The following is a 14,674-nucleotide window of genomic DNA, read 5'->3' as shown; positions in this document are numbered from 1 at the left end:
GTCTGACCTCACCCACCAGCCTTTGAGTTGTCTGGGGGCAAGCACTTGTCTCCAGCATCCTCCAACCCAGCCCAGGGCCTGGTAGGTGGTAGGCATCCCAGCTGTGGAATGAATGAGTGAATGAATGAAATCTAACTTTTGTAAAGGGCTAGGCACGTAGGAGCAGATTGACCCAGAGCCTGCAAAACCCTTGTGCGCACACACACACACACACACACAGAGCACAGGTGCAGGGATACACAACAGGCTTGGCACATCCCTGCACGTGCATGCGTGCGTGCGTCTGGTAGATATCCCGCAGGAAACCATCAGGGCTCCTCTCCTGCTAGGCCCCAGCATCACTTCCCACTTTGCCCCCTCTCTAGCTCCCTGTGCCCTGGATAGCCACAGGACAGTCATGCACCCCCCCCCAAGTCCTCTAGTCTTGCACACCCACCCAGCACTGGCCCATGGGTGGGGTCTCCCGCCTCCCCTCTCCCTCAGGGCTCAAGTCCTTCCCCTTCACCAAGGGTCCTGAGCTTCCCCAGCAGGCACCCCTCCAGGCTTCACTGTTCACACTCCCTTCCACTGTCACACCCAAGTGGCCAACCAGCTGATCTGCACCTGGGCGTACCTGCCCGCCTGAGCTGGACTGTGCACTTTGGGGGGACCAGAGCCCCTGCCTGAGGTTTCTGAGTCCCTGACACAAAAGTGGGCACAGAGAAGGTGTTTAAAGCACTGTTACCTGAATGGATACACTGATAAGTGAGCAAGTAGCTTCCTAAATGAAGGAGTGGGGGTGGTGGTGGCTAGGGCCAGGGGTCAGGGGAAGGAAGGGAGGGGTGCAGCCATGGTACTGTTTACCCCAGCCTCACTGAAGCTTCCAGGGGCTTTGCTGACCCACTAGGGGTCTTGAGCTCACGCGACCCCAGGCTGAAGAACAGAGGACAGCCAGAGTCCACCTAGGCTGGGAATCAAGGTAGTGGAACTGAAAGGTAGCCAGGAATTTGGGGTGACCTCATCCTAATCAGAGGCTCTCTGGGAGCTCTCAGTCCTCATTCCTGGGATGGAAAGGCTATACAGAGGAAAGGTGGGCGTCATGCTTTTATTACTAGAAGACATTGGCCCAGGCCCAGGCCCCCTGAGATGGGCCAGAGACTGCCAGGACATAACTGGGTCCTTCATCATGAACCTGACCTTGTGACTCGACTTTGGGAAACAGCCCAGGCAGAGTGTGAACTCTTCCACCCACAAAAGGAAGAAAGCCAACTGAAATCAGGCCCTCTTCCATCCCTGGCCAGCCTCTGACAGAGGTGAGGTGGGGGTCACCGAAAGGTGAGACCCTAGAGCACCGGGCCTCACCCAGACCACCGTTGAGACCAGACTCCCTCTGCCCCAGGGCCTAGCAGGTGGATAAAGAGGGCATGGGATTTTCGGGAGGGAAGCCACTGCCCAGCCATCCCCTCCCCCAGTGGGCTAGAACACCTGAGCGGGGCCCAGTGGTGCTCCCCTCCACTTCCTTCCTCCCTGCCACACTGCCCACTAGTGAACCTCCTGGGTTTGCTTCAGAGTGAGACACACAGGCATTGCCCAAGGTGTGGGCATGGTCCAGAAACCTCAAGCAGTTTCCTCAGTGCCAGGGCAGGAAGGACTCAGCTGAGAGGGCCTTTGGAGCCCTAACTTCCTCCTTACTGCAGAGGCCACAGGAAGTCAGACCTGCCTTTCCCTCCCATGCTCAGGCCAGGTCGTAGAGAGAAGGGGCTCTGTGGGGCAGCCCCTTCTCCCAGCCTGTGCATCCTGCGTGATGGTGAGACCTACCTCGGGGTGTCTGGGGCAGTGGGACACGCCAGCACCACGACTCCCATCTATGAGGCTGGAATAAGCCCGTTCCCTGCAAGGTAGCACTCTTAGGCTCTACTGGCATCTCTGGGGTCTCGGGAGGACTCCATGCGGGGCTCCTGGCGGGAGATGAGTGCTCACAGCTGCATCCAGGACCGTGCGGAGCCATGAAATGAGCACAGGGGCCTTCCTAGATGGTCGTCTTTTCTCCAACATTTGAGGCATCCACCCTTTACTGACATGTAATTGACATACGATAGTCTACTAGTTTTGAGCGGATATCCTAGCGATTCAATATTTTATGCATTGTGAAGTGATCCCCGTGATAAGTCTAGTCACCATCTATCACCATGCAAAGTTATTACAATATTATTGACTGTATCCCCCATGCTGTACTTTTCATCACCGTGGCTTATTGATTTTGCAAGTGGAAGTTTGTACCCCTTAATCCCCTTCACCTATTTCACCTGTCCCCCCACCCCTCCCCACTCTGGTAACCAACAGTTTGCTTCCTGTATCCGTAAGTCTGTTTCTGTTTCTGTTTTGTCTTGTTTTGTTTGTTCATTTGTGTTTTTATTCTACATGTAAATGAGGTCATACAGCATTTTTCTTTCTTTATCTGACTTATTTCACTTAGCATAATATTCTCTAGATCCATCCATGTTTTCACGATGGCCAGATTTCATTTTTATGGCTGAGTAATATTCCAGTGTGTGTGTGTGTGTGTGTGTGTGTGTGTGTGTGTGTGTACACACACCACATCTTCTTTATCCGTTTATCTATCAATGGACACTTGGGCTTCCATAATTTGGCTCCTGTAAATAATACTGCCATAAACATCCGGGCACATTATCCCTTGGAATTAGTGTTTCTGTATTTTTGGGGTAAATACCCAGTAGTGTGATTACTGGATCATAGGGTAGTTCTATTTTTAACTTTTTGAGGAACCTCCATACTATTTTCCACAGTTTACATTCCCACCAGCAATGCACAGTGGTTCCTTTTTCTCCACATCCTCACCAACACTTGTTTCTTGTGTGTGTGTGTGTGTGTGTGTGTGTGTGTGTGTGTGTGTATTTTAGCACTCCGACAGGTGTGAAGTGGTATCTCATCATGGTTTTTGATTTGCATTTCCCTGATGATGAGTGATGTTGAGCATCTTTCCACGTGTCTGTTGGCCATCTGGATGTCTTCAGAGAAATATCTGTTCACTTCTTCTGCCCACTTTTTAACTGGATTATTTGGGGAGTGTTGAATTGTTTAAGTTCTTTATATATTTTAGATACTAACCCCTTATCAGGTATGTCATTTGCAAATATCTTCTCCCATTCTATAGGTTCCCTTTTAGTTTTGTTGATTGTTTCCTTCCCTGTACAGAAGATTTTTATTTTGATGTCATCCCAGTAGTTTATTTTTGGTTTCATTTTTCTTGCCTCAGGGGACATAGCTGGAAGAACGTTCCTGCAGCTGATGTCAAAAACGTTACTGCCTGTGCTCTCTTCTAGGATTTTTATGGGTTCAGGTCTCACATTTAGGTCTTTCATCTGTTTTGAATTTGGTTTTGTGTCTGGTATAAGAAAGTGATCCAGTTTCATTCTTTTGCATGTAGCGCTCCAGTCTTCCCAACACCATTTGTCTAGGAGACTGTCTTTTTCCCACTGACTATTCTTTCCTGCTTTGTCGAAGACCAATTGACCATATGATTGTGGGTTTATTTCTGGGACTTCTATTCTGTACCACTGATCGAGAACACTTGTGATTTTTGCGTGTGTGTCTTTTTAATAAGAGCCATACTGACAGGTATTAGGTGATATCTTGTCGTGGGTTTGATTTTGCATTTCCCTGATGGTGCGCGATGTTGAGCACTTTTCATGTGCCTATTGGCCATCAGTGTGTCTTCTTTGGAAAAATGTCTATTCAAGGCCTCTGGACATTTTTTATTCAGGTTATTTGGTTGTTGTGTAAGTTTTTTATATTTTTTAGATATTAACCCCTTGTTGGATGTATGATTTGCAATTACCTTCTCCCATTTCGTAGTTGCCTTTTTGTTTTGTTGATAGTTTGTATGCAAAAGCTTTTTTGTTTGATGTAGTCCTATTTGTTTATTTTAGCCTTTGCTGCCCTTGCCTCAAGAGAGTGAGCCAAAAAAATATATTGCTAATACTGATGTCGAAGAGCTCACTGCTTATGTTTTCTTCTAGGAATTTTGTGGTTTCAAATCTTACATTCAAGTCTTTAATCCATTGTAAATTTCTTCCCATTGTATATCTTGCCTCCTTTGTCATAGATTAATTGACCATATATGCCTGAGGTTTTTTTCTGGACTCTCTGTTTTATTCTGTTCATCTGTGTGTCTGTTTTTGTGTCAGTACCACACTATAATGATTACTGTAGCTTTGTAGTACAGTTTGAAACCAGGGGTTATGATCTTGCCAGCTTTGTCCTTTTACATGATTGCTTTGGCTATTTGGGGTCTTTTGTGGTTTCATACAAATTTTAGGATTCTTTGTTCCAGTTCTGTGAAAAATGCCTTTGGTATTTTGATAGGGATCGCATTGAATCTGTAGATTCCTTTGGGTATTACAGACATTTTAACAATATTAATTCTTACAATCCATGAGCATGGTATATCTTTCCATTTTTTGTGCGTCATCTTCAATTCCTTTCATTAATGTCTTACAGTTTACAGAATACAGGTGTTTTACTTCCTTGGTTAAAGTTATTCCCAAGTATTTTATTCTTTTTGATGTAATTGTAAATGGGATTGTTTTCTTAATTTGTCTTTCTGATAGCTTATTAGTACATAGAAACAATCAATTCACGTATGTCAGTTTTTTATCTTATGACTTTATTGAATTCGTTTCTCAGTTCTAATAATTTTTTTGGTGGAGTCTTTAGGGTTTTCTATATATAGTAGCATGTCATCTGCAAATAATAGTTTTCCTTCTTCCTTTCCCAAGTTGGATGCCTTTTATTTCTTTTTCTTCTCTAATTGCTGTGGCTAAGACTTCCAATACTATATTGAATAAAGGTGGTGAGAGTGGACATCCTTGTCTTATTTCTAATCTTAGAGGAAGAACTTTCAGCTTTTCACCATTGATGATGTTAGCTGTGGTTTTGTCAGATATGGTCTTTATTGTGATGAAGTATGTTCCTTCTATACAATTTTGTTTAGAATTTTTATCATAAATGGATGTTGAATTTTGTCAGATGCTCTTTCTGCATCTATTGAGATTATCGTATGATTTTTATCCTTCCTTTTGCTAACGTGGTGCATCAGGTTGATTGCTCTGTGGATGTTGAACCATCCTTGCATCCCTGGAATAAATGCTACTTGATTGTGGTGTGCGATCCTTTTAATGTATTGTTGAATTCCGTTTCCTAATTGTTGAGGATTTTTGCATCTATGTTCATCAGGGATATTGGCCTGTAATTTTCTTTTTTCATGGCATCTTTGCCTGGTTTTGGTATCAGGGTAATCCCGGCCTCATAAAATGAGTTTGGAAACATTCCCTCCTCTTCAACTTTTTAGAATAATTTGAGAAGGTTAACTACTAACTCTTCTTTAAATATTTGGCAGAATTTTCCTGCAAAGCTATCTAGTGCTGGACTTTAGTTTGGGGAAGAGTTTTATAATTGCTGATTAAATTTTATTACTTGTAATCAGTCTATTCAGATTTTCTGTTTCTTCATAATTCTGTCTCAGAAGGCTACATGCTTCTGCTTTTTAGTTTCATTGACCTTGCTGTTGTTTTTTTAGTCTTTATTTGTTTATTGCCACTCCGATCTTTATTTCTTCCTTTTACTAACTTTGGGCTTTGATTGTTCTTTTTCTAGTCCCTTTAGTATAAAGTTAATTTTTTTATTTGGGATTTTCTCTTGTTTCTTGAGGTACACCTGTATAACTATGAACTTTCCTCTTAGAACTATTGTTGCTTTACCCCACAGATTTTAGAAAGTTGTGTTTTCATTTTCATTCATCTCAGGGTATTTATTTTCTCTTTGATTTCTTCCTTGACCCATTGGTTGTTTAGTAACATGTTGTTTAGCCTTTATATATTTGTGTTTTTTGAAGTTTTCTTCTTATAATTGATTTCTGGTTCCATACCATCATGGTCAGAAAAGGTATGATTTCAATCTTCTTGAATTTATGAAGACTTGTTTTATAGCCTAACTCGTGGTTCATCCTGGAGAATGTTCCATGTGCACTTAAAAAGAATGTGTATTCTGTAGTTTGGGGGTGAAATGTTCTGTATATACCTATTAAGTCCATCTGGTCTGATGTGTTGTTTAAGGCCAATATTTCTTTGTTGATTTTCTGTCTGGATGACCTATCCATTGATGTAAGTGGGACATTAAAGTCCTGTACTATTATTGTATTACTGTCTATCTCTCCCTTTATGTCTGGTAACATTTGCTATATACGTGGGAGGGGAGGTTGCGCGCACACATGCGCGTGCACAAGCTGTATATTTAGATGTGTGTTGGCATAAATCCCCGCCACTATCTTTAATGAAAACTAACACAAACACATTATGGAAAAGATGGTAAAATTCATATGAGCTTTCAGGATAACATGAGAGATTTTGAAGATATTTCCTTCTTAAGACAGACACTTCAGAGTATTCCTCAGAGTTTGTACAAGTTCCCTCTCTGGTAGAAAAGTTTGAACAATGTTAAAATAATACATTTTCCTTCTCTGTGTGATTATTGTTTTAATAAAGATTCATTGACATTCTAAGACTCCAAAGAATCCCTCCCTGGTGGTGGGATTTAGGCCGCATGACTGATGACAGTAGACCAGAACCCCAGAATGTTGAGCTGGAAGGGACTGTAGATATCAAGTCAGGTTCTTTATTAACAGAAAAGGTCCAAAAAGAAAATGTGATATGCGCAAGGTCGCAGAGCTCCTTCTCCAGGGTGCCAACCCTACCTGCTTTGGAAACAACGTTAGCAACCACCGAACACCCAACCCTCCAAGATCCACAGCTGTAGCTCGGTGGACTCATTGCCTCCTCAGGGGCAATGAAAATCTTCTTGGGCCTAGGTCTGCTGTCCATCTGTCCCTCCACAGGTGGTTCTAGAGCCACCCGGGGTGTGTTCCAAAGCCCCAGGAAAAAGATGTGCACAAGCTGTCTACATCCAGCTTTTTGTATTACTTGCTTTCTCTTCTGTGGCCTTGGCAATAGTCTAGTCATATTCTCTCTACCCAGATATCTTTATGGTTATTATAACCTTATTATCTTATATTAGTTACTAATTATGGCTTGTATTAGTCAAGGTCTTAGCAGGAAACAGATGGCACACTCAGGGCTCCACCGAAGAGAGTTTAATGGGGGGACTGTTCACGGAGGGCTGGTGAAGCACCCCTAGACTAGCAACTGCAGGAAGCCATTACCACCCACGCATCCAAAAGGACAATAAGAGGAGGTGAGGTGGCATGAGCCCAGTGGGAGCTGGAACCATGGAAGAAGGGCCACTCAGCAGGAAAAACACAGCCACTGGCAGAACTGCAGGAAGGAAAGGAAGGAGTATGGAAGAAATGCCCCACCTCTCTTTCTTCCCTCCTCCTGGCTTCTGCCAGGACCTCCTGTTGGTGAAACCCATCTGGAAGCCAGATGGCAAAGGAGCCCAGAGGAGGTGGTCCTCAGGGGATGTCCTCCCAGGTGGAGAAGCAGAGAATGGAAGGGGAGAGGTGTGAGGGACAGAGAATACCAGCACAGGGCTAATTTCCTTCTCCCATTTATCTACTCTGCTTGTAAAGTGCCACATCCATCATCTCTCTATGGTTCTTGAGTGCCGATCCCTGAGTTCCAACTGGCTAGATACTTCATGTGGTCTGATGAGACCAAGCATCAGCCAGAACTGGCCAATTGCAGGAGAACATGTTGCAGAAAATGTTGTTGCGGTCAAGTCATGTTCTGTGAGCTTTATTTTTCATGGTTCAACAAATTCTGCAGATTTAAATTGTTCCAAACCCAATGTCTTCCCTTTTAAAAATGCCGAAAATAGGTATTTCTTCCATTTACATGAACAGTGGGTGAAGCTTAATACTGTGTTAGGCTGAGAACACCACATTCATGCCTTTGGTGCTCTGGCAGGAGGCCCAGGGTCAATAAGGCCCCGGCCCAACCAAAGCTATAGGCTGGGAGTAGTTACTGGAGTTCATCTCATATGCTAATTTGAATCACTAGATCCCTGTGCTGACAAGGATCACAGAGCTGTATCTAGCCTCAGCAGAGCCACGATTGATTAGTGATGTCTGCCATGGGCATACACAAAGCTGTGGTGGTACCAGTGCCATCTTGGATCTATACAGTGACCTAGCTTGGCTTTTGGAGGAACCTCTGTGATTTTCCTACCAGCCTGTGACTCCCCACATTCTCATTCTTCTTTCTCTCACCCTATTGGATCACATTGAGTGATCCCAGCCTAGAAGGCTATCCAGCCAGCTCCACCTCAACCCCTCTAGCCAGCTGACCAAGGAACTTGACCACCCTCTTCTTCACAGGCCACCACTCACGTGTACGTGACCATCGTGGACGAGAATGATAACGCACCAGTGTTCCAGCAGCCCCACTACGAGATCTTACTGGACGAGGGCCCAGACACAATCAACGCTAGCCTCATCACCATCCAGGCGCTAGACCTGGACGAGGGGCCCAATGGCACAGTTAACTACGCCATTGTCTCAGGCAACATCATCAACACCTTCCGTATCGACAGGCACACGGTCAGCAGCTGATGGGTTTAGAAGGAGCCTCAGCTGGCTAAGGGGATTGGAAGGGACTTCAATGACATCATGGGAGGTGGGAGCAGAACAAAGATGGAGTCTGGGAGGAAAGCGTGGGGGCAGCCAGTGCAGAGGAAGCAAAGCTCAGGTGGGATGGCAACAGGGGCTCCCCATCATGGCCGGGATATCAGAGCACACTTCCTGGGGTGGTCTGAGGGTACCCCATGAAGAAGCTGGTCTCCGGGGTGCCCCAGACCCACTATCCGTTAATCCACCCTGTCCCCTCTGTTATCCCCCAGGGCGTCATCAGTGCCACCAAGGAACTGGACTATGAGATTAGCAATGGCCGCTACACTCTGATCGTCACTGCCACGGACCAGTGCCCCATCTTGTCTCAGCGCCTCACCTCTACCACCATGGTGGGTGGGTGGGACATAGCCTCAACATGGGGGAGGACAGGGCCCAGAAAGCTCTAATGGGGAAGGGGAAAAGGGAAGATTGTCCAGGAGAAACACCTAAATCCAAGAGCCCTGTCCTGGTCTTGGCAACGCAGCCAAACTTGCTGTGTGACTTCGAGGAGGTTACTGAACTTCTCTGCGTGGCTGCGTCTATCAGACAGATAGATGCCTTCCTCCCCTTCATGGGAAAAGCACGAACTCTGGTCAAACCAGCGGAAGCTCATATCCCTGCTCTCCCGCTTCCTAGCTGTGTGACTCTAGGCAAGTCAGTTAGCCTGCCTGAGCTTCGCTCTCCTCTTCCATGAAAGGGAGAGAGTAAAGACTTGTCAGGGGTGGGCAGAGCAGATGAGACCATAGTGTGGCAATAAATAGAAGTTTGTAGCATTATTATTTATAATACAATGCTTATGCCCATAAAAAGGCTTTGACAATGACAATAACTTCTCCATACGCATAGCCTGAAAGGCCCTCCCCATCCATGATCCCTGAGGATTCTTGCCTCAGCACCATGAGACAGGATCATCAGACCCACTTCACAGATGAGGGAACTGGGCTGAGCACAGGGCTAGCCGGGATGCAGCCCCAGCTAAGCTTGTCCACCATCTCAGGTGCTTGTGAACGTGAATGACATCAATGACAACGTGCCCACCTTCCCCCGAGACTACGAGGGGCCATTTGATGTCACCGAGGGCCAGCCGGGGCCCCGAGTGTGGACCTTCCTGGCCCACGACCAGGACTCAGGCCCCAACGGGCAGGTGGAATACAGCATCGTGGATGGAGACCCTCTGGGTGAGTGGGGACTGAGCCGGGCGTGGAGGGCAGCACAACCTAGGGGCCTCTCCCCCATCCCACTTAGGAGCCGTGGCCTTGCGCTCTCTGGGCCTCAGTTCCCCCACCCACAAGATGATGGAAATACTCTTCTCTCCACGCTTCTTCACAGGGATATGTGAGAACATTCTGAAATCTGAGACTGGTAGCCTTGGAAGGTCAGAGACCCCTTTGAGAATCAGGTAGAAAATTCCCCTGTGTCATACCAGAGGAAAGACTCCAGGGCAGAGGGAGGATGAGTACCCTTGCCCCAACCCTCCAGGAACCCCTAGATGCATTCTGCACCTGGATTCTCTGCACAGCTTGTTGCCACGAACAGCCTTCACAGCTACTCGGTGTCGGTCCTCGGGTGAAGAGCAGGGTTGGCCCTGGCCAGAGCGGTTCCTCAAGTCAGTTTCCACTCATTTCTGCAGAGTCAGAATTCCAAACTCAAAGGCCTGCCAGGATCAGGCCGGGTACACACGTGGGGAAGGGGTCTAGGCAAGACAGTAGGGAGAAGTGGGGGCTGTGCCGGCCACACTCAGCTCCTGCCAGTGTGGCTGTGTCAACATGCAGGCCCAGAGGGGCTAGGTCTTCCCACCTTCAGGACAAAAGCTAGAGACCCAGATCTTTGTGAAACATCCTGATTTTCACTTGATCATTCTGTATTTACTGAGCGCCTACCACATGCCAGTCGTATTCCAGGTGCTGAGGATGCGGAACGGTACAAAACAGACACAGATCCCTGCCCTCAGCGGGAAGACACAGGCTTCACTTAGGTGACTGAGTAGATAAATTAGTGTATCAGGAGTGCTAAGTGCTATGGAGAGACATAAAGCCAGGAGATGGGGCGTACCACGCAAAAGCTGGAATTTTGGATAGGGTGCTCAGGGAGGACCTGTCCAGGGAGGTGACATTGGAGCAAAGACCTGAAGGAAGGAGGAGTGGATCATATGGATATGTGGGGATGACTATTCCAGGCAGAGGGAGCAGCAAGTGCAAAGGCCCTGAGGCCAGAGCATGCCTGACTGTTCATAGAGGCACACAAAGGCCCTGCGGCTGGTGTGAAGTGGAGTGAGAGGAGGAGCGGGAAGGGATGAGGTCAGAGAGGTAGTCGTTAAGATGTTCTTGGGCCTTGCTGACCATGAGGAGGACACAGCTTTGGCTCCGAGTGATTGGGGAACCATAGGAGGGCTTAGAGCATGGGAGGTACGCAATCTGACTTCGACGTTACCAGGGCCACTCTGATTCCTGTGCTCAGAACAGACCGTTGAGGTTAAGGAGTAGGAATGGGGAGGGACCGTAGGAGCCTGTTGCCATCACCCCGGCTACACACGGTGTTGCTGGGACCAGGCTGGTCGCGCCGGAGGCGGTAACAGTGAGGTAGACAGCTCTGGTATGTTTCAGAGGTGGAACCAACAGGATGTGCTGACTTACTAGATGTGGAGAAAGTCTAAGATGACACCAGGGTTTCAGTCTGAGCAACTGGGGAGAGGGCATGACCGTCAGCTGGCGGGGAGGCTGCAGCAGGAGCAGATGTGGGGGAAGAGGGGAAGGGAGGTAGGGGAAGGGAGGTGTGAGATGTCAGATGGGGGTTAGATGCACAAGCCAGGGCTTCAGGAGGGAGATCTCTGCTGCAGGCAGGTAACGGGGAGCTGTAGCCCAGAGATATGCAAAGCCACGAGACGAGAGGCCCTTGCCGGGGAAGTAGACAAACGAGAGGTCCGAGGACAGAACACAGAACTTGGGCTGTATTTGCAATCAAGATGCCAAAACGCCACTTCTGTAGGGCAAGACTTGGAGGCCCTGCTATCCTGAGCTTCCATGAGGTCAATCCATTCTGGCATGCCACCCTCTCATGCCCCAAAAGTCCCTTCTCTGGCCAAGCACTGTGCCTTCCTCTCCCCAAACCAGCAGAGCAAGGGACTTTCTGTTATTCTCACAAACACAGAGGCTTCACCGTCTCATGGGAGGCCCGGCGCCTGCTCGGAAGGCTACGGAAGCGTCCCTGAGAGGCGGCTGCTGGGCAGGCGACTGAGCCCCTTCCCCGTAAGAGGCCTTCACTGCCCCCAGCTTTGGGGTACAGGGCTCACACTGTATCTAGCAAACTGCAGACAGCTCCACGCCATGGCTTTTAGAGTCTGGAGCCAAACGTCCCAGTGAAACTGACACATGATCACAGCCGAAGGGATTTAGGGTCTCGTGGGGCGTCCCAGGAGACTGAGAGGCACCCCCCTCCGCCCGGAGGAGTAAGAGAAGCTTGGGGTCCCCTTCCCCCAGGAAGGAAGAGCCCAAAGATAACTTCAGAATCATGGAGCATGGCCCCATTTCAGGATAGACGAAGGAACTGGGGGCAGGGAGGGGCAACCCGGGGGCGAGCCTGACTGGCTCCCACAGGGCGCAGCCTCCGCTCCCCGCTCCAGGTTCAGTGCCACCACGGCGGTAACTTGCAAACCCGACACGCTACGAATCAGGACTGTTTGCTGTGGAGAGCCAGCTCGGACCCACCAGAGGGGAAGGCACGTGCTCTGGGCCACCCAGCTCCCAGCACGGCAGCCTGAGCCTGGAGGGGCTCCTGTGGGAGGGAGACATCAGGGACGCCAGGGTTCCTGCAAGCCCCACTCGGCTCTGCAGAGGAGATGCGTGGTCAAGCAATAGTTGGGAAACAGGCCCTAACCCCTGGAGCCTCTCCCTCTCACCTCAGCCTTCTCGGGACCTCCAGCTGCCCCTTCCGGCCAAGCCCACTCCTGGGACCCTTCATCCATCCTTATCCTCCCTGAAAGTCCCCACTTCCTTCAGAGGTCTGCCTGGGTTCCTTTCTGGGTCCCTCTAACGATACCAAGACGTGCCACAGACCCAGCACCCGCGAGGCGGACCTTGTCCAGTCCCAGCGCCGCTGTGCAACGGCACCTCTTTTTGGCCCATTTTCCATATGAGGACATGGAGGCAAAGCTCAGTCACATGCCCACAGGCACATGGGAGTGAAGTCAGGATGCAGATGGAAAGCCTCTGTTTTTAACCCCTATCTCCAAAAGGAGTGGAATGCTGGGGAGTTCCCTGGGGGCCAGCTGCAGAGGATAACGTGTCATGGGGTTCTCGGCCTGACCGACTCCCCGATCTTCAGTCCTCGAGCTGATCTTATGGGGGTCTAGCCTGGGCCCAGTCCCCCAGAGCCTTTCCTTCCTTCAAGAGGGTGGCTGGCTTTGGAGAAAGGGCTGGAAGCCATCTGTTCGCACATGGTCAGGGGCCCAGACAGGGCTGGGAAACCCCGAGAAAGGGAATCCCCAGTTCTTGTGAGACCTTGGAGTGTCAGGCTCAGGAAATCCTGCTTCAGCAGCTTCTACCCCTCTGGGAGGGTGCAGCTGAGGGCGGGGGCCACAGAAGGGCTGTTTGGGTAGCCAGAGCAGCAGGGCCCGGGGCAGGGACGGTGAGGTAGGATGGGAAGAAGCAGGCAGAGGAAATCGGGGGCAGTTAGGGCCTCCACCCTTGCCGTGCCCGTGTGCTGGGTGTCCACGAGCAAGTCAGTGCCCCACTCTGGGCCTTTCCCCCAGGTGTCAGACGGAAAGCAAAGGAAGCCCCAGTCCCTGGGGGAGTGCATAGAGGCAGCCCCCGTCCTCACATCCACCCCGCCTCCCTCCCTCGCTTTCCCTGCCCTTTTCCTTCCCACCTGGGCTCCCATCTGTTCCATTCCACCCACTCCCTGTCCTCACCCTTCTCTCCCTAACTTCCCGCCCTGGTCCGCTCCGATGGTGGTTCTAGAAAGACCACCGTCCTGTGGATGCAGTGGGCTGAGACCCAGAGCCCCAGATTTGAACACTGGTTCTGGAATGAACTTGCTGTGAGAGCTCAGACAAGGTGTCACCCTTCTCCAGACTCTTGATTCATTTTCCAAAGGACACGAGGGCCTGCATGGTCTCTGAGGCCCCTTCCAGGCCAGTCTGAGAATCTGAGGTGCTGTAGACACTCTCAGACCTCCGGCCCCCTCAGCCAGGCTGAAATAAGCACTGAAGCCAAAGGGCCAGCTGAGGGCTTTCCAAAACATCAAAGAAAAGAAGTCAGGTCTGACTAAAGGCCAAGAGGTGGCCCCGGGCCTGGCAGAACCCTGTTGACACACCAGCTGTGGCTCAAGACCAGGGCTGTATGGAGGGCAGCTGGGGGCTTCCCTGCCCTCAGTCACTCCCGCTCTGTCCTGCCCTGGTGCGTCACCACTAGCAAACCGTTCCTTGGGGGTAAGCTTTGCCCTTGCCCCGTTTTCCAAGATGTGGTATCTGGAAGGAATCGCACGTTACAAAGCACCCGAGACCTTCATTAATCAGTTTCTGATCAAGAGTGGTGAGAGGGTGCTTGTGTAGAAAGGGCCCCCCCCTTTCTTGGACATAACCATCTTACTTAGGGTCAGTCCCTGTCGTGCGCGTGACCCAGGGAAGGGAGCTAAACCGGTGTCTCGGGCACGCCAGGGTATAAGTGGGCCCTTGAGCACCTGCACCCCGAGCAGCTATCTGTCCCCCTCGTTCCTGCCCTGCCCAGCCCCTGGCAGGCTCCCTGAGGATCTGAAGCTAGGGGCACGGGAGGCCCCGCGCCTAGCTGTCCCCCACCCCTGGTGAGTAAGTCAGGGCTTTCCACAGCTCCCGGCCATTCCCAGCTCACTCGAGCCTCCCCTGGGCATCACCCAGGGGAATTTGTGATCTCTCCTGTGGAGGGGGTGCTGCGGGTCCAGAAGGATGTGGAGTTGGACCGGGAGACCATTGCCTTTTACAACCTGACCATCTGTGCCCGCGACAGGGGGGTGCCTCCACTCAGCTCCACGGTGAGTCTAGGGGCTCCATTCCAGGGGCTTCCCCTCACTGCCCCCCCCCCA

General features: G+C 49.9%; 1 protein-coding gene across 8 annotated transcripts in view; it reads left to right on the top strand.

Moving 5' to 3' along the window:
- Positions 1–14,674, top strand: part of CDH23 (cadherin related 23) — a 404,613-nt gene that overhangs the window by 363,065 nt on the left and 26,874 nt on the right. For all 8 annotated transcript variants that reach the window (XM_087863049.1, XM_087863048.1, XM_087863050.1 and 5 more), the window contains 4 exons: positions 8,330–8,551; positions 8,851–8,970; positions 9,618–9,798; positions 14,490–14,623. In XM_087863049.1, coding sequence (XP_087719175.1) covers positions 8,330–8,551; positions 8,851–8,970; positions 9,618–9,798; positions 14,490–14,623 — 657 coding nt within the window. The remainder of the gene's footprint in view (positions 1–8,329; positions 8,552–8,850; positions 8,971–9,617; positions 9,799–14,489; positions 14,624–14,674) is intronic.

This window comes from Ursus americanus, chromosome 6 (assembly GCF_024610735.1).
Source record: "Ursus americanus isolate L20-20 chromosome 6, mUrsAme1.1.p, whole genome shotgun sequence".
Lineage (NCBI taxonomy): Eukaryota > Metazoa > Chordata > Mammalia > Carnivora > Ursidae > Ursus > Ursus americanus.
The sequence above is the reverse complement of the archived record's forward strand: the minus strand, read 5'-3'. Positions and strand labels throughout refer to the sequence as shown.